We start from the raw sequence: 19,367 nt of genomic DNA on the forward strand, positions 1-19,367 counted from the left end.
TCTTTTTTTTTTTTTTTTTTTTTTTTTTTTACTTTTTTACTTTTTACGGTGGATTTGGATAAATATACCGATTAAATTTGAAGATACGATTAGAGATGTTCACGGGACAGGTAGAGACTAAGAAGCCTTTGTTCCTGTCCCTACCTCATATTTCATTTTCCATTCCTGCAAAATTCTTATTTTATATATATAAGTGAGTCGTGGTAGGAATTGAGGTGGGATGGGTCGGGGAATAAAATCGAGATTACCCGAGTGGAATTTGTGGGGATTTGATTGCCATAGTTTATTTTATATATATATAAGTGAGGCGTGGTAGGAATTAGGGCGATGTGGGTCGGGAAAATCGAGATTACCCGCATGGAATTTGTGAGGATTGGATTGCCATAATTTATTTTATACATATATATAAAATTGAGGCTTGGTAGGAATTGGGGTGATGTGGGTCGGAAAATATAATCGAGATTACCCGAGTGGAATTTGTAGGAATTAGATTGCCATATATATATATATACATATATGTGTGTATATAAGTGAGGCGTGGTAGGAATTGGGGCGAGGTGGGTCGGGGAAGATAATCCTTATCTATGACCAAATTTAATGGATGAGGAGAAATCTGTCTATGCTCCGTCTTCGTTCTCGAGACATCTGGGAATATGGTTTTTGTCGTGCACAAAAATTGTGTTTGAAACCTTTGAATAAGAATCAAATTAGTCAATTTTTTTTAAATTACGGGGACCCAAACTAACCTTTTGAAAGCTCTGAGACTAGAACGAACAAGATTTTTCTTTGTTATTTTAGGTCAACGAAGAATACGAGAATTTGAACATCTTTCCTTTTGGAGGAGTCGAGTATAACAAAAAATATATCAACCAAAATGATATCTAAGTCATTATTCTACTAAAACGAACGTCGTTTTTTGTTCGTTTTCACCAGTGGGACACAAGCAGCGAGTGGACTCAAACTCTATGATAGGGCTCAACGACAACTTGATAGCGAAGGAAAGCGCAAGGAAATTGGAAGAATACACTAACAATGAACGGATGCTTGAAATTTTGCAACTTTGTGAACTCAAAAAGGTCCGTAAACTTTAATTTAAATGACCAATCCCGATCCATCTCGAAAGCTTCTTTTTAACACACTATAAAAATAAGAAGATTCAAACTTCAAGCCTTTTAGTTGAGAGTACAGTATTTATATTAGTTGAGTTATGCTCATTTTTTGTTTTGTCTCTTCATTATTTAAAATATTGAGCCTATTTTGTTGTAAATTTGTTAGATAAGATTCAAGGTGGAAGTTCATGCTGGGCCTTCCGCAAAGAAAGTCGCTCTCGAAGCTGCTACGAGTTATAAACCAACTTGGGTCATCCTCGACAGGTGAATCTCGACCCAATTCATCTTATTTTAGTCCTTCTCTTGTCGTTACTCGACCCGTAAACTCGTCCCATTACATCAATTTTAACCTTAAATTTTAAGGAAAAAAAAAAAAAAAGAAGAAAGAACACCACCCCCGAGCTAATGTTTGTATGAAATTTACGAATTTGTAGACGTACGAAGAGAGACCGAAAATTCTTTCTAAAGAATTTGAGTTGCAAGATATCAAGAATGAAAAAGAACAACACAGTGGCAGAATTGAGAGGAAAATTGGGAATGGAATATGGAAGAGAGGAGGAGGAGAAGGAGTTGGCCAAAGCCTCCCCTTCCCATCAGTTTAGCTATGCTGAGATGATACCTGGAAGCCCTCACCCAACTCAAACCTCTCCACCCAGTAACTCTCTTTCTTTCTTTCCTTTTGTGTTCTTAATTCTTGCATTTAATGGGTTAGTTTAAATACATTATACAAAATACCCGTCAATTTTTTACGAAAAGCTTCGTTAATTCGGGCTCAAATTGAAAAAACGTACATTAAGTGTGTTCGTGAGTAAAATTGTATCGGATTTAGGCATTTTTTAGACATGGCTCGGGTTGTAAAGTTTTTTTTAACTTTAGTAAGTTTTATTAAATAATGAACTACAGTTCAACCCATCGTAAAATATTGGATTAGGTTGACTTAAGTTAAACCCATAGTTGAATATTGGATTAGGTTGACTTAAGTTCAACCCAGCCTAAAATATTGGATTGATTAGGTTGACTTGAGTTCAACCCATCATTGAATATTGGATTAGGTTGACTTATGGGTTGATTTTGTTAAATGAACACGACTCTTCACAGTGGTATAATATTGTCCACCTTGAGTATAAGCTCTCGTGGTTTTAATTTGGGCTTCCATAAAAGATCTTATATCAATGAAGAGAGTATTATTTGATTATAAACTCATGCTCATTCTCTAAATTAGTGGAGGTGGGACTTTCATCATCCACCGAATTTAAGTTATTCGGGTGATTTATTTATTTTTTGCATTTTTAATATAGATTATGTTTGAAAAATTTTAAATTTTGTTTTCAAGAAATAATTATGAAATTAAATCAATTTAAATTAACAAAAAAAATTCATAAATTTTTTATTTATTTATACGTGATTTAATTTTGAATAGAATATTAAAATAGTTTTACCATATATTAATAATTTAGGGGTAAAAGTTGATTTTTTTAAAATAAATTTTTTTAAAAAAAATCAGTATAAATAGACTTGAATTTTCGCGAGGAAATTTCCTAAAATATTCCTGTATGTTCAAATTTTCATTTTGGGCGTTTTTGGTTTAGAAAAAGATGCAGAAGAAACAGATTTCTTCGAGACGCAGTTGGGATGGCGCCTTGGCAACAACAAGAGACCACCTTCACTTTGCAAATCATCCTCGAGCTATAATATCAAAGAATCGAAATCTTCGATTCTGCAAGTTGTTAGGAGGAAAGAGGCTTCTTCAGGAGGTGGAGATTCATCTTCTTGCCCATTCTCCATTTCCGATGATGACTTCAAAATCTCCGCCTGTTCGATCTGCCACATCCGACGGCCCTTTGTTGGATGGAGGAGGGATTTCACTTACGCAGAGCTTCATGCGGCTACCAATGGATTTTCGGATCGCAATTTCCTTTCGGAAGGTGGATTTGGTTCGGTTTATCGCGGTGAAATCGATGGGATTAGAATCGCTGTGAAGCAACATAAACTTGCGAGTTCTCAAGGAGAAAAGGAATTCAGATCTGAGGTTAGTGTTCTAAGCAAAGTAAGCCATGAGAATTTGGTGATGCTTTTGGGTACGTGTAGAGAAGCAACTCGCAGGCTGCTGCTTGTCTATGAGTATGTCTGCCATGGATCCTTGGAGAAACACTTGTCAAGTAAGGATTTCCGCATGGAGCTTGGTAATATACTTTGTTTTTCAGAATTGTTTAAAAAAACTGTATGTGAATCATGGGAAACTATATTTTAGGTTATTTGTTTGGCATTTGGTTTGAGAAATTGATCGCAGTTCTATGTTCTTATTATCAACCTTGCATATTATATCTTAGTATTGTTTAGTTAACTCTATTTACAATTTAGGTTGGGGAGGATGATTTCACTACCTATTTGAAGTTGAATTCTGTTGAGCATGTTTAAAACTTGTGTTAAATCTCAATTGATAAGAAAAGATAATTTTCAGGCAAAACTATATATATGAAAAAACAAAAACCTATGTTTAAAAAATACCCTTATTGCAATATTCTCTTCCATTTCAATAATGTTTCAAAACTACTTTTAGAATAAATTTCATATAAAGATTGAGACCTGAAACAGTGTGGTAGCGACCAAGAACAACATGGTCATCTAAATTTCCGTTATTGGAGACTGCCACTCCATTCTATGTTCAATTTTTCATTTGAAATTTTGAAGGGAAATATTACAAAAGGAAAAAATGCATAGTTTAAACTAATATTGTTATCAAATGCATTATCATGTATCTTTCATAATATAAAAATGAAAACAAATGAATTAATTACGTAGGAGAATGTTTGTTGTGTTTACTCTTATTTTATATGTTTTTTGTTTTTCTTTGTAAATAAACTAGAAGTTGTAGTTATGAAACACATCTCTTTTTGGTGGAATTATGCAGGGACTGCACGCAGACCTCTCAGTTGGGAAAAGAGGATGAAGATAGCTAGAGGAGTTGCTAGAGGCTTGCAATATTTGCATGAAAATAACATTATCCACAGAGACATGAGACCAAATAATATCCTCATAACTCATGATTATGAGTCACGGGTAATAATTTCCTTCGTGCTCGACTATGGTCCTTTCACGATTATAAATTCCTTTAGCTTGTGTTCGGAGTTTAGTCTAAAACTTTGATGTTTGTATCTATTTAGTTTCTTTTAACTTTGAAAAGTGTTTAACAAGTTAACCTTCAATTGTTTGTTGTGTCCCATAGTCAGTAGCTAGGGATAAGGGGCATCGCATACATATGGTGAGCTAGGCTAGAATAATGGTGAAAGAGCCTAACTAGGTGGAATAGATAATGGAGCATGGCATTACGAGGATCTCATATAGTCCTTTATGACCCTTGTCTAATGCGTCCATCAAATTCAAAATCTTAAAGAAATTAATTGATCTATCAAATGTTAATTTGAATTCTATGTCTAATGAATCCCTTAACTTCAATCGTGTGCTAGTTGATTTGTGGAACTTTAGAATTCCATTGAATTTATAGAATTACATTAAGAAATCAGTTAAACGTTGCTGCTTCTTTTCTTACATTCAGCTAGGAGATTTTGGTCTAGCAAGAACTCAGTATGAAGACTCTGCAGAGACGAGGGTTGTTGGGACATTGGGGTACTTAGCACCAGAATATGCAGAATTTGGTAAAGTGTCTACCAAAACTGATGTTTATGCCTTTGGCGTGGTCTTATTACAGCTTATTACTGGCTTGAGGACCACGGACATGATATTTGAAGGAAAGAGTCTTGTGGGCTGGGTAAGTAATAAGCTCTTTGCTAAGATGTTTTGATCTGCTCGTCATATTCTAATAGGAGCTATCTTAATAAAACTTGTATGTTAAATGTGACAAAATATAATTAAGCTAATAATCACTATAAGTGATCAGTATGTAGCCCTGATGTTTGTCTTTTCTGAACAAATGAATGAGAATGGTAAATAAGTGGAATTCACTGAATGTGTGTTAAAATATGATAAAACTAAATTTACTGTAACTCATCAGCTTAAACTTTCGATTTCATTTGTGATTTAATATGGTATAAAAGTAGAAGATCCTTTGTTCAAACTCCACTCTGCTTGAGTGCCAGTATGTGTGCATTAAGTACCTGATATTTCCATGTTTTTAAGATTTACCAAGGGAAGTTGTGCTACGTGTTTTTTTAGGCAAGACCATTGCTGAAGGAAAGAAACTACCCTGATTTAATAGATCCAAGAATAGCAGACTGCCATGATTTCTACCAACTCTTTTGGATGGTTGATGTAGTGGTAAAATGTCTGAGGAAGGATCCTCGCAAGAGAATAACTATGACCAAGGTGAACACTCTCCCCAGATATTTTCAGCTTCATATCTTTATTTGTCTATCACCTCTGCATTGTTTAGACTCGTTCGATAGTCATTTAGTTTTTAAAACTTAAGCTTATTAGCACTAAGATATGGTGAGAAAACAAGCACAATTTAAAAAAAAAAAATCGTCGAACAGAGCCTTGATGTTCACATTTTTGTTTTATGTGGCTAGTCACACGCTTCTTATTCCTTGGATTGATTATGAATTCATACCATGCATACAGTTCAGTATCGAACTTTTTAGTTAAACAAGGGTTCTACACTATTTATGATGACCATTTTAGTTTCTTCTTTTATGTATCGCACTTGACTTGAAACCAATTTGAATGAAGTATTGACCATGCAATTTGAGAGTATTATATTCATTGTTCTTGTCTCTATGGCTAGCTTCTCTCCATTGCATCACTGTTGGCAATAGCTTTCACTACTTAAACTCCGACTAGGGACAACATCCTCCCTTTGTCAGGGGAGGAGAAAAAACAAGAGGAAGATAAAAACAAGAAGACATAAATATTTTGGGTTTTAATGTTTTCCTTGTCTAGAAGGTAAAAGATGAGATCCCATATCGGTTGGGGAGAAGAAAAAAAACATTTTTTGTAAGGTTGTGGAAACCTCTCCTTAGTAGACGCGTTTTAAAAATCTTAAGGGCAAGCCTGAAAGGAAAACTCAAAGAAGACAATATCTGCTAGCGGTAAACTTGCGCCATTACAAATGGTATTAGAGCCAGACATCGGGCAATCTGCCAGCGAGGAGGCTGAGCTCCAAAAGGAGGTGGACACGAGGCAGTGTGCCAACAAGGACGTTGGGCCCCAAAGGGGGTGGATTGTGAGGTCCCACATCAGTTGGGGAGGAGAACGAAGCATTCTTCGTAAGGGTGTGGAAATTTCTCCCTAGCAGACATGTTTTAAAAACCTTGAGGGGAAGCCTCAAAGGAAAAGTTCAAAGAAGACAATATCTGCTAGCGGTGAATTGTTACATAAGATATATCCCTTTTAATTAAAATCTCTGACTTCATCCCTATCCTCTGCCCAGTTATTCTTTTGTAACATATTATTTTCTTTACATGTTAATAGGTACTAGAATACTTCAATTACCTAATGGATGGTGACCCAACGGGCAATAGCAAAGACTTCTCTCCAGCAGAATCGTTTACACCCACGAATGGATAATCAGCAGCTTCGAATCACGGGCGACCATTCATCCAATAAACGACTGCCAGGTAAACCAAATCTTGCTGGAAACCACTGGGAAATTCATCTCTAAATAGCAAAGAAAAAGAGATAATAGAATAGATAGATATTATGTGTTGTTAGGAGCTAGGATGTTTCAACCTTATTATACTTGAGAAGTACTTTTCGTTTTTGTTATATATACTGTTTCAATGTGGCCATTAAAATGGTTCCAAATTGCTTCCTATATTTGTTAGTCTAGCTTTGGAAATGAGGTTGCTCTGAATGAAGCTTGTGATCCATTGAGCTGAAACTTTCAACTCATTCTACGTGTGATCCATTTCCATGTTTGTACTCAAAGAGGATATGTTAAAATGTATGAAGGATTTCCTTTGCAAAGAAAGCTCTCCATTCATGACCTTAATGTTTTAATGATAAATTTGTTTACGAATATGATCGTGGTTTGATTATGGGCCAAGTTAGGACAGGTCTGAGAGTGATTTTAAAAAGTGTTCTAAAAAATGATTGTTATTCTTAAAATCACTTCCATCTAAACTTATTTTGAATTTTAATTGAATTTGACAAATATTTTGTTTTTTTTATGATGCTAGTCCTATTTTTCTCTTATCTAAGTAGTTTAGTTAATTTAGACCGATGTCGTTAACCACATTCAAAAGAGTTTGATTATGTCTCAGAAGTATGCTTTACACATGCAAGTCCAACATCGTTTTAAAAAAATTACACCAAAGAACTTCCATAAGCGATCATGTAATTGCAAACAGTTCAAACTATTAACACGATGGCCAGATGAGACCAAGGGATGCAAATATAATAGCGGCCTTCTGTTTTAGCTTAAGTAAGACGAAAAAATTTCATCTTACGATTGCAAAACTACCTATTGTAGAACACTGCTGAACGTCGTTATACTCACCCAAAAAAAATTAATTAAATTAAAGACAAAGGGTAATATTATTTTTCTAGTTTAAATTTTATTTTTTAAAATTTGATATATATATATATATTCCAAGATAGAGAAAAGGAAAATATAAAAGCACCCAAATTTGCGAGCTCTGCGATTTCAAAATCAGACGTTGAATGGGTTTTTTCGTTTGGACTCTGCGGATGTTCTTGGAGCGTAAAACCCTAACTAAAACCATTGCTTGAACTTCGACATTCCTATCCCAAAATGTCTAAAATTTCCTCGAAATTTCTGCTGTATTTCATCCAAAACCGGTTCGTCAATACGGCTTCTAGTTCTACATTGCCTTCAGCGTCTGTGTCTACGATTGAGTTCCTCAAGAACTCTTGTGGGCTTGCTCCGGGTTCTCCTTCTTCCGCCGGTCGAAAGCTCCAATTCGATGAAAAAAGCGCCAAGAAGTACGAAGCCGTTCTTGGTTTCTTGAAATCATATGGATTCGAGAATTCGCAGATCGCCAAGTTGATCGCGAAGCAACCCTCTATCCTTCAATCGAGAGTCTGCAACAATCTGAAGCCTAAATTCGAGTTCCTCGAGGATATAGGGTTTGTCGGTCCTTTACTTCCAAAGGTAATTTTATTGGACCCCTCTATTCTGCAGAGGGGCTTAGATTCTCATTTGAAACCATCGTTTTGTTTCATTAAGGAAATGCTTGGATCGGATGAGCAGGCTAATGTTGCTATTCTTCGATCTTCGTGGCTTCTAACTTCTAATTTGAAGGGTGTTATGCAATCTAACGTTAATGTTTTGCTCGGTGAAGGGGTACCTTCTAGGAATATATCGAAATTGATTGGGCAGCAACCAAGAACTATTATGCATAAGGTTGATAGAGTGGTTTGTGCAGTGAAGAAGATCAAGGAATTGGGCATTGAACCACAGACTTGTATGTTTGTTCGTGCGCTTCGTGTAGTGATGTCCATGAATGACACTACTTGGAAGAAGAAAATAAATGTTTTGAAGAGTTTGGGATGGTCTGAGAAGGAGATTTTAACAGCATTTAAGAAAGACCCATATTGTTTAGCTTGTTCAGAGGAGAAAATGAGGGCTGTTGCAGATTTCTGTTTGAACACTGCAAAATTGGACCCAGAAACTGTAATTTCTAACCCCAAGTTCTTCATGTATGGACTGGACAAGTGGCTCCGGCCAAGGTTCAAAGTTGTTGAGGTTTTGAAGGTCAAAAAACTGATTAAGAACACAAAGATTGCTTGGTTACTTCTTCTAGACGAGAGAATTTTTGTGAAGAATTATGTTCTTAAGCATTTGGATGAAGTCCCAGATCTTATGGACATATTCAGGGGCAATGCCGCAGCCGAATCCAGACCTGTTCTATAGGATTGGAAGGTTGTAAGTCAAATTCTTCTTATCTTCTAAATTTTAGTACAATGATTCTGAAATGGGAGAGCCGTTTTCTTTAGCTTTTCATGATCTCTCTCCTCTCACAGTGGTAAACCTCCCTCCCCTTCCAATTTGAGGCTGTTCTTAGCTAAATCTCTTATTGTTTGTCTCTTGGCTTTGTTAAGTATGTAGCCTAATTCTGAATACAATGATATCTTGAAATGGGAAGCTTTTTTCCCTTCCTATTGAGGCTGCTAGCTAATTCTATTACAACATCTTGAGCTTTTGTAAGTTGTTTCATTTTAGAATGAGAAAAGAAAAATGGACCCACTTACATTTGCATTTGGAATTGTGGAACCGAGCGGAAAGTATAGCAACCATAGGTTTTATTAGGGATAGCTCTTGATGTTCATATCGATTTATTAGGCTTCTTGTACCTCTAATATTAGGTAGAACTTAGACAATTACCATCTCAGCTCTATTGCGTCTTTTGTTCATTTCTTTTAGAACAATAAAAAACATTATTATTTTACTATGAATCTACCGATGGAAGTTGAGTACACGGTTCTCTAAAGTAAGAGATTCGAACCAAGTTTTTTTTGTGTCACTGGAAGAATTATGTTCATGTTAGCTTCTTAAGTTACAAGTTAACTCTATAGTCTGCTTAAATCTTGTATGATAATAACCATTTCTTATAAGTTTTGCATATGAAAATTGTCAGCATCTAATTATAATAGCATAAATGTTTCAAGGAATGGAATGAGTGGTAGCAAACATAGTCATATACTTGGTTGTAGCATTCTCCACACTTGTAGGTTCTTTTGGACGTGTATCATAGTATCGGGACTGGTATTTAAAAGACCAAAAGCAATGGCGAGCTTGCTGCTCCTGCACATCGTCTTCTACGTCATGAATCGAGCTAGTATTTGGCACATAGCCAGCTACCTTGGTTTCATCTCTAAGTTCCTCAAGAAAGGCATATATTCTTTTGGATTGTGCATGAGTTGTGCATGAGTTTCTTGAAGCCTTTTCTTCTCCATTAGTTTTGTTACTTCAGCCATCTTGCCCCACTTTGAAGCATATGCATAAATATTTGTTGGCTGCTTTCTCTCCCAATTCAATGTTTTTGTAAATTTTTACAAGATTGTAATCCTTGGACTAATCTCAGGCTTCCTTGATCCTACCATCTCGACCGAGAAGGTTGACCATGGCACCGTATTGATCCATCGAAGGCTCTAATCTATAGTCTTGTTTCATGCTCTTTAAATAGTAAAGTCTCATCCACTAGACTAGAGTGATTACTAACAGAAATAACACATAAAAATTTAATATCATTTAGTTCAACGGCTCCTTTCGACATCTTATCAATGAGATCGACGAATTCTTAACACTTCCAACATTCTCTCAAGCACAGTAATCGACGTCAACGAATTAGGCCTTTGGCCTTCATCTTGCATCTGGAAAATTATCTCAATGCTTTGGAAGAAAAGCTAGGTATAAGTTTAACATATGCAAGTAGAACGTCGCTTTTATAAGCATCATGTAAACTGCAAAGCAATCATGTAAACTGCAAACAATCAAGAGAGCTTCTATAAGCATCATGTAAACCTGTTAAAACTTACAATAAGACTAGCATCATGTAAACCAGTTAAAACTTATATTAAAACTTACAATAAGACTAGCATCATATAAACCAGTTAAAACTTACATTAAAACTTACAATAAGACGGTCGTACATAGATTAGTTCAACAATAAATTAAGGGATAGTTTAAGAAATGGCGAAAAAATTTCATTTTAACAATTTCATAAATGTGAAATTATTATCCTTCTAATTTACAAAAAATGTAAATAAATGTAAATATTGGAATACTCGCCCAAAAAAAAAAAAGAAGAAGAAAAAAGTTAAAAGACAAAGGGTAATATTATTTTATTTTTAAAATTTTGATATATATATATATATATATTCGAACTGGGAAATAAAAACACCCAAATTTGCGAGCTCTACGACTTGAAAATCCGACATTGAATGGGTTTTTTCTTTTCGACTCTGCGGCTGTTCTTGGAGCTTAAAACCCTAACTAAAACCATTGCTTGAACTTCGACATTCCCATCCCAAAATGTCTAAAATTTCCTCGAAATTTCTGCTGTATTTCATCCAAAATCGGTTCGTCAATACGGTTTCTAGTTCTACATTGCCTCTAGCGTCTGTGTCTACGATTGAATTCCTTAAGAACTCTTGTGGGCTTGCTACGGATTCCCCTTCTTCCGCCCTTCGAAAGCTCCAATTCGATGAAAAAAGCGCCAAGAAGTACGAAGCCGTTCCTCGTTTCTTGAAATCATATGGATTCGAGAATTCGCAGATCGCCAAGTTGATCGCGAAGCGACCTTCAATCCTTCAATCGAGAGTCTCCAGCAATCTGAAGCCTAAATTTGAGTTCCTCGAGGAAATTGGGTTCGTCGGCCCTTTACTTCCAAAGGTAATTTTATCGAACCCCGCTATTCTGCAGAGGGGCTTAGATTCTCATTTGAAACCATCGTTTTGTTTCATTAAGGAAATGCTTGAATCGGATGAGCAGGCTAACTTTGCTATTCGTCGATTTTCGTGGCTTCTAACTTCTAATTTGAAGGGTGTTATGCAATCTAACGTTAATGTTTTGCTCAGTGAAGGGGTACCTTCTAGGAATATATCGAAATTGATTCGGCTGCAACCAAGAACTATTTTGCAAAAGGTTGATAGAATGGTTTGTGCAGTGAAGAAGGTCAAGGAATTGGGCATTGAACCACACACCCGTATGTTTGTTCATGCGCTTCGTGTAGTGGTGTCCATAAGTGACACAACTTGGAAGAAGAAAATAAATGTTTTGAAGAGTTTGGGATGGTCTGAGAAGGAGATTTTAACAGCATTTAAGAGAGACCCATATTGTCTAGCTTGTTCAGAGGAGAAAATGAGGGCTGTTGCAGATTTCTGTTTGAACACTGCAAAATTGGACCCAGAAACTGTAATTTCTTACCCCAAGTTCTTCATGTCTGGACTCGACAAATGTCTCCGGCCAAGGTTCAAAGTTGTTGAGGTTTTGAAGGTCAAAAAACTGATTAAGAACACAAAGATTGCTTGGTTACTTTTTCTAGGGGAGAGAAATTTTGTCACGAATTATGTTCTTAAGCATTTGGATGAAGTCCCAGATCTTATGGACATATACAGGGGCAATGCGGCAGCCGAATCCAGACCTGTTCTATAGGATTGGAAGAGGTTGTAAGTCAAATTCTTCTTATCTTCTAAATTTTAGTACAATGATTCTGAAATGGGAGAGCCGTTTTCTTTAGCTTTTCATGATCTCTCTCCTCTCACAGTGGTAAACCTCCCTCCCCTTCCAATTTGAGGCTGTTCTTAGCTAAATCTCTTATTGTTTGTCTCTTGGCTTTGTTAAGTATGTAGCCTAATTCTGAATACAATGATATCTTGAAATGGGAGGCTTTTTTTTTTCCCTTCCTATTGAGGCTGCTATCTAATTCTATTACATCTTGAGCTTTTGTAAGTTGTTCCTATCTAATTCTATTACATCTTGAGCTTTTGTAAGTTGTTTCATTTTAGAACGAGAAAAGAAAAATGGACCCACTTCGTTTGCATTTGGAATTGTGGAACCGAGCGGAAAGTATCAACCATAGGTTTTATTAGGGATAGCTCTTGATGTTCATATCGATTTATTATGCTTCTTGTACCTTTAATATTAGGTAGAACTTAGACAATTACCATCTCAGCTCTATTGTGTCTTTGGTTCATTTCTTTTGGAACAATAAAAAACATTATTATTTTACTATGAATCTACTGATGGAAGTTGAGTACACGGTTCTCTAAAGTAAGAGATTCGAACCAAATTTTGTCACCGGAAGAATTATGTTCATGTTAGCTTCTTAGTTACAAGTTAACTCTATAGTCTGCCTAAATCTTGTATGATAATAACCATTTCTTATGAGTTTTGCATATGAAAATTGTCAGCATCTAATTATAATAGCATAAATGTTTCAAGGAATGGAATGAGTGGTAGCAAACATAGTCATATACTTGGTTGTAGCATTCTCCGCACTTGTAGGTTCTTTTGGACGTGTATCATAGTATCGGGACTGGTATTTAAAAGACCAAAAGCAATGACGAGCTTGCTGCTCCTGCACATTGTCTTCTACGTCATGAATCGAGCTAGTATTTGGCACATAGCCAGCTACCTTGATTTCATCTCTAAGTTCCTCAAGAAAGGCATATATTCTTTTGGATTGTGCATGAGTTTCTTGAAGCCCTTTCTTCTCCATTAGTTTTGTTACATCAGCCATCTTGCCCCACTTTGAAGCATATGCATAAATATTTTTTGGCTGCTTTCTCTCCCAATTCAATGTTTTTGTGAATTTTTACAAGCACCCAACATGGCACCACATATTGTAATCCTTGGACTAATCTCAGGCTTCCTTGATCCTACCATCTCGACCGAGAAGGTCGACCATGGCACCGTATTGACCCATCTATGGCTCTAATCTAGTCTTGTTTCATGCTCTTTAAATAGTAAAGTCTCGTCCACTGGACTTGAGTGATTACTAACAGAAATAACACATCAAAATGTAATATCATTTGGTTCAACTGCTCCTTTCGACATTTTATCAAAGAGATCGACGAATTCTTAACACCTCCAACATTCTCTCAAGCACAGTAATTGATGTCAACGAATTAGACCTTTGGCCTTCATCTTGCATCCGGAAAATTATCTCCAATGTCTTGGAAGAAAGGCTAGGTATAAGTTTAACATATGCAAGTCGAACATCGTTTGATAAAAAAAAAACTATATTCATGCGGTTGGTGCTGCGAATAGCTTTTTATTTATTATTTTTTATGTCATTGGTGCTGCAAAAAACTTTTTATTTATTATTTTTTTTAGAAAGGGTACAGGGAGCTTCTATAAGTGATTATGTAAACTGCAAACAGGCAAACCGCTAAAATTTACAATACGCCCGTCATACACGAGATTAGTTCTTCAACAATAAATCAAGGGATAGTTTAAGGAAGATGAAAAATTTTGATTTTAACACCGGTGTGAAATTATTATCCTTTTAATTTACTAAAAATTTAAATATTGGAATACTCACCCAAAAAAAAGAGAAAAAAAAAAAAAGTTAAAAGACAAATGGTAATATTATTTTATTTTTTTAATTTTGATATATCTATAAATATTCGAACTGGGAAATAAAAACACCCAAATTTGCGAGGTCTGCGACTTCAAAATCCGACATTGAATGGGTTTTTACGTTTGGACTCTGCGGCTGTTCTTGGAGCTTAAAACCCTAACTAAAACCATTGCTTGAACTTCGACATTCCTATCCCAAAATGTCTAAAATTTCCTCGACATTTTTGCTCTATTTCATCCAAAATCGGTTCATCAATACGGTTTCTGGTTCTACATTGCCTCTAGCGTCTGTGTCTACGATTGAATTCCTCAAGAACTCTTGTGGGCTTGCTACGGATTCTCCTTCTTCCGCCCTTCGAAAGCTCCAATTCGATGAAAAAAGCGCCAAGAAGTACGAAGCCGTTCTTGGTTTCTTGAAATCATATGGATTCGAGAATTCGCAGATCGCCAAGTTGATCGCGAAGCGATCTTCAATCCTTCAATCGAGAGTCTCCAGCAATCTGAAGCCTAAATTTGAGTTCCTCGAGGAAATTGGGTTCGTCGGCCCTTTACTTCCAAAGGTAATTTTATCGAACCCCGCTATTCTGCAGAGGGGCTTAGATTCTCATTTGAAACCATCGTTTTGTTTCATTAAGGAAATGCTTGAATCGGATGAGCAGGCTAATTTTGCTATTCGTCGATCTTCGTGGCTTCTAACTTCTAATTTTAAGGGTGTTATGCAATCTAACGTTAATGTGTTGCTCGGTGAAGGGGTACCTTCTAGGAATATATCGAAATTGATTGCGCAGCAACCAAGAACTATTATGCAAAAGGTTGATAGAATGGTTTGTGCAGTGAAGAAGGTCAAGGAATTGGGCATTGAACCACAGACTCGTATGTTTGTTCGTGCGCTTCGTGTAGTGTTGTCCATGAATGACACAACTTGGAAGAAGAAAATAAATGTTTTGAAGAGTTTGGGATGGTCTGAGAAGGAGATTTTAACAGCATTTAAGAGAGACCCATATTGTTTAGCTTGTTCAGAGGAGAAAATGAGGGCTGTTGCAGATTTCTGTTTCAACGCTGCAAAATTGGACCCAGAAACTGTAATTTCTTACCCCACGTTCTTCATGTCTGGACTGGACAAGCGTCTCCGGCCAAGGTTCAAAGTTGTTGAGGTTTTGAAGGTAAAAAAACTGATTGAGAACAGAAAGATTGCTCGGTTGCTTGTTGTAGGGGAAAGAATTTTTGTGAAGAATTATGTTCTTAAGCATTTGGATGAAGTCCCAGATCTTATGGAGATATACAGGGGCAATGCCACAGCCGAAGCCAGACCTGTTCTATAGGATTGGAAGGTTGTAAGTCAAATTCTTCTTATCTTCTAAATTTTAGTACCATGATTTTGAAATGGGGGAGTCTTATCGTCTAATAACCCTGCTTCTTGAGCTTTTCAAGATCTCTCTCTCACAGAGGTATACCGCTCTCCCTTTACAATTTGAGGCTGTTAGCTAAATCTCTTACTATTTGTCTCATGCCATTGTTAAGTATGTAGCCTAATTCTGAATCCAATGATATATTGAAATGGGAGGCCTTTTTCCCTTCCTATTGAGGCTGCTGGCTCATTCTCTTACAACTTCTTGAGCTTTTTTAAGTTGTTTCGTTTTAGAATGAAAAAGAATGGATTCACTTTCATTTGTAGTTAGAATGGTGGAACCGAGCTTTATCGAACCGAGCAGAAAGTATAGCAACAATAGGGACAGCTCATAATGTTCATATCAATTTATTATGAATCAATTTCTTATGCTTCTTTTACATCTAATATTGGGTAGACCTTAGACAATTACTCTCTCCGTTCTATTGTGTCTTTTGTTCATTTCTTTTGGAACAATCACAAACATTAGTGTTCATGATGTCTTTTGCTATACATTATCAATTGCAGGAGTTACAGTCAAGTTTCATTTTTGAAATGATGAAATCTATGCATATCTCCACACACTCGTAGGTTCTTTCGAACGTGTATCGTAGTATCAGGACTGGTATTTAAAAGACCAAAAGTAATGGCGAGCTTCTCGCTATGGCTATTGAGGAGCTGCTCCTGCACATCGTCTTCTACATCTTGAATCGAGTTAGTATCTGGCACATAATCAGCTACCTTGATTTCATCTCTAAGTTCTTCAAAAAAGGCATATATGCTCTTAGATTGTAAATGAGTTGTGCTCCTAAACGAATGTGCATGTTTTTAATAAAATCTCAGGCTTCCTTGATCTTATCAACTCGATCGAGAAGGTCGACCATGGCACTGTAGTGATCCATCAAAGGCTTTAATCCATTTTCTTGAAATAGTAGAGCCCCTCACACCATACCGAGTGACTGCGGCATCACAACCAAGATTTAACTTATCGACAAATTTCTACCTCTTGCGATCGCCCAAATCGGCATAGGCATTCAAAGCTTCCACAAGTATTACATTGCTTAGCTTATCTCTATCCCTTCCTCCTGCAATAGCCATCTCTGGTTCACCACTTTGCACATATCCAACAATCATGGAGTTCCATGACACAACAGTCCTCTGATCCATTCCATCAAAAATCAATCTAGCTCTCTCCACTCACCCACATTTTGAGTACACATCAACCAGAGCAGTTGAAATATTAACAAGCTTTGCAAACCCAGCTCTAATGGCATACCCGTGACGAACGAATGACCGAACATCAGCAACAGCAGGCAAAACAGTAACAAATGTAATCAAATCAGGCCTTGGCCTTCATCTTGCATCCTCAAAGCCAACTCCAGTGCCTTCCTTGCAGAGCCATTTTGAGAAAACCCAGCCATAATTGCACCCCAAAACACCAAATCTCTCTGAGGCATTCTGTCGAACACCTTGTACGCATCATCAATCTGCCTGCATTTAGCGCACAAATTCACAACGCCAGTCATGGAAAACACATTATCCCCAAACGAATTCGTAATACATAAAACATTTATTTCTTTATTTATTTTTAAACAATGAGATTTTCCGTCAATTTTTGAAAAATTACATTTTAAAAATATAGATTTTCCATTTTAAATTGACATGAGACCAACCCAAAAAAAAAAAAAAAAAGAAATGCAATGAAAAGATAACTTAAAGATAAATAATAAATAATTGAAACTAGTAAATAATAATTCTCATTCCCATAAGGTTTAAAAAGGAAATTTTGTATTATGATGTCTTTTTTTTTTATAGAAAATATGTAGTATCGTTACTACTCTAGTTAATTGGTTGCCACATCAGCATCTTTTCGTAGTACTAAAATTTTTTCGAGTACAGATTATATATATATAACTTAACATTCATTACACCTACCATACACTAACATTCATTCTCATCCTCGTGAAAGGTTGTGAAGAGCTAATCTTTGTACGAAGGGTTGCAAACAATTACCTTCCTTTTTAAATTTGGAATGCGTTCCCAAAATTCAACGTTTTTTTCTTAATCAAAGGTATAAATATGGATTAAAATTAATGGACAATCTCCCTAAACATTAAAAAAAAAAAATATCTAATATACCCTTGAAACTTAAAATATTATCACATTTTAGCGACTAAATTTATAAATTTGGAAGGCCAACTAGGGATTAAACTTGTAATTTAGCTAAATTAGCTCATCAAATGAATGAACACGAAAAAAATTATAGTTAAACCGTAATTGACATGTAATTTTTTACTCGATATTCAAAAGTTCAAATCACTTAAAATCTGTACATTTTAAATGCATCGTATAAAATTTAAATTAATTTAATTATAAGGTAATTGAAGAAATTAAATAAAATAAATAAAAAACCCTAAGTGAGCAAGTAATCTAGTAACAGTGCGTAGGGTTATGATTCTTATAATTTACCTTAATTAGGGCTTTTTTCAATTAATATTACCTAATATATTGATAGGATAATTATCTAGTTTTACTTACTCGTACCATTTTAATCTTAAAATTCGAACTCGACATTTTTATTACTTTTCATATTTTCTTAACATCGTAAAAAATATCGTAAAAAATGTTGTTTATTAAGCTAAGTAATTTTTTTATTACTTTCTTAGAAATATATATCGACGTCAACATTTTTAAAAATATTATGTAATTAAAAAATTATATATATTTTTTCCAAAAAAAAAATCATATAATTAAGTTTTTAGAATATAAATGGAAAAAAGAAATAAAATAATGTATAAAAAAGAGTGGTTTGTATTAGGAAACTTGAAGATCATTACAACTGGCTAAGTGGATGCATAAATCTTAATTAGCGTTTAAAATTAATTAAGATATTATTTTTAGAAAAAATATGGAAATTTTAGTAACTGCAAAAGTGAATAATTATAAACTTGGTTAAATCAATTTACCTAAAGGATTGGTTACAGAATCAAAGGGCAGAATAATTTAATGGGAAGCCAGCTATTTATGATAATTATGATAATTATTAATTATTAATTATTTTTTTAATTTTAATTAAGATCACTGTCTTTGAAAGTTCAAATTTGTATGCATGGCAAGGCTTAATTATGATAATAATGTTTGAGATATCATATATAATTTAAAACCAAAGAAATACAAATAAAATCATTTATTAATATGTTTTTATATCTCTAAATTTGTTCATATATATATAAGATATTATTTACTATATAGTTTAAGAATTTATTAAATATTTTTAGAAATTAGAATTTATAATTTAATTCATGATTAGGACATAACTAAAATTAAAAAAAAAATCAGGAAAGAACCCTAAAAGTCATATGTTGTCCTTGTGTCGTTTAAGGAAATTAAATGTGTCTCCATGACAATATCCCTAATAATAATTAACAAAGGAACATGAACACAAAATTTTGAAATTAAAAAAAAAAAAAAAAAAATCTTAATTTTATCAATTTTGGAAAGTTTAATGAATGAGATGGGATGGTGTTTTATCTCATGCCTTCTTCAGATCAAACTCATGAATCATTTTCTTTACTGGCAGATTTTTTTTTTTTTTAATTGAAGAGTTTCATATAATAATTCATCTCAGCTCCATAGCTTTTCAAGAACAAATAATTTTAAAATTAAAAATAAAATACATACATATATATATATATATATATAATTTTCATGGTAATTATTGCGACTCGAGATTTCTTACCTTAATTGCAAATCCATTACATTAATTTCAACCACAAATATAAACCCAGTTCCTTCCTTTCAATTTCTGTCACAAATTTGAGAGAAAGAACACAAAAAAAAAAAAAAAAAAAAAAAAAAAAATTTTTGA

The 19,367-nt window shown here is 34.8% G+C and overlaps 4 protein-coding genes across 6 annotated transcripts in view; all 4 read left to right on the forward strand.

The window, feature by feature from the left end:
* Positions 1 to 7,010, forward strand: part of LOC111458258 (probable serine/threonine-protein kinase PBL4) — a 7,681-nt gene extending 671 nt beyond the window's left edge. The window contains exons 2-9 of one of the 2 annotated variants that reach the window (XM_023100780.1): positions 934 to 1,076; positions 1,276 to 1,373; positions 1,544 to 1,764; positions 2,699 to 3,292; positions 4,021 to 4,169; positions 4,666 to 4,878; positions 5,283 to 5,432; positions 6,537 to 7,010. In XM_023100780.1, coding sequence (XP_022956548.1) covers positions 934 to 1,076; positions 1,276 to 1,373; positions 1,544 to 1,764; positions 2,699 to 3,292; positions 4,021 to 4,169; positions 4,666 to 4,878; positions 5,283 to 5,432; positions 6,537 to 6,632 — 1,664 coding nt within the window. In that variant the 3' untranslated portion in view covers positions 6,633 to 7,010. The remainder of the gene's footprint in view (positions 1 to 933; positions 1,077 to 1,275; positions 1,374 to 1,543; positions 1,765 to 2,698; positions 3,293 to 4,020; positions 4,170 to 4,665; positions 4,879 to 5,282; positions 5,433 to 6,536) is intronic. The other variant, XM_023100781.1, reaches the window with a different exon arrangement.
* A 695-nt stretch (positions 7,011 to 7,705) lies between these two features.
* On the forward strand, positions 7,706 to 10,053 carry LOC111458618 (transcription termination factor MTERF5, chloroplastic-like). Its single transcript, XM_023101380.1, has 2 exons — positions 7,706 to 8,949; positions 9,759 to 10,053. The coding sequence occupies exon 1, from the start codon at positions 7,819 to 7,821 to the stop codon at positions 8,938 to 8,940; it is 1,122 nt and encodes a 373-aa protein (XP_022957148.1). The 5' UTR covers positions 7,706 to 7,818; the 3' UTR covers positions 8,941 to 8,949; positions 9,759 to 10,053.
* Positions 10,054 to 10,936: 883 nt separating this feature from the next.
* LOC111458617 (transcription termination factor MTERF5, chloroplastic-like) lies at positions 10,937 to 12,275 on the forward strand. The gene has a single exon (XM_023101379.1). The coding sequence runs from the start codon at positions 11,062 to 11,064 to the stop codon at positions 12,181 to 12,183; it is 1,122 nt and encodes a 373-aa protein (XP_022957147.1). The 5' UTR covers positions 10,937 to 11,061; the 3' UTR covers positions 12,184 to 12,275.
* Positions 12,276 to 14,187: 1,912 nt separating this feature from the next.
* Positions 14,188 to 16,471, forward strand: LOC111458616 (transcription termination factor MTERF5, chloroplastic-like). 2 transcript variants are annotated; one of them, XR_002713152.1, is made up of 3 exons: positions 14,188 to 15,443; positions 16,028 to 16,213; positions 16,343 to 16,471. XR_002713152.1 is itself a non-coding variant. In XM_023101378.1 (2 exons), exon 1 carries the CDS (start codon positions 14,313 to 14,315, stop codon positions 15,432 to 15,434), a length of 1,122 nt encoding a protein of 373 aa, XP_022957146.1. In that variant the 5' UTR covers positions 14,188 to 14,312; the 3' UTR covers positions 15,435 to 15,443; positions 16,028 to 16,336. The 2 variants fall into 2 exon arrangements, 1 of the variants encoding a protein (XP_022957146.1); XM_023101378.1 differs by lacking the exon at positions 16,343 to 16,471 and having other exon boundaries at positions 16,028 to 16,336.
* Positions 16,472 to 19,367: the final 2,896 nt, after the last annotated feature.

Source organism: Cucurbita moschata, unplaced genomic scaffold (genome assembly GCF_002738365.1).
Source record: "Cucurbita moschata cultivar Rifu unplaced genomic scaffold, Cmos_1.0 Cmo_Scf00021, whole genome shotgun sequence".
Lineage (NCBI taxonomy): Eukaryota > Viridiplantae > Streptophyta > Magnoliopsida > Cucurbitales > Cucurbitaceae > Cucurbita > Cucurbita moschata.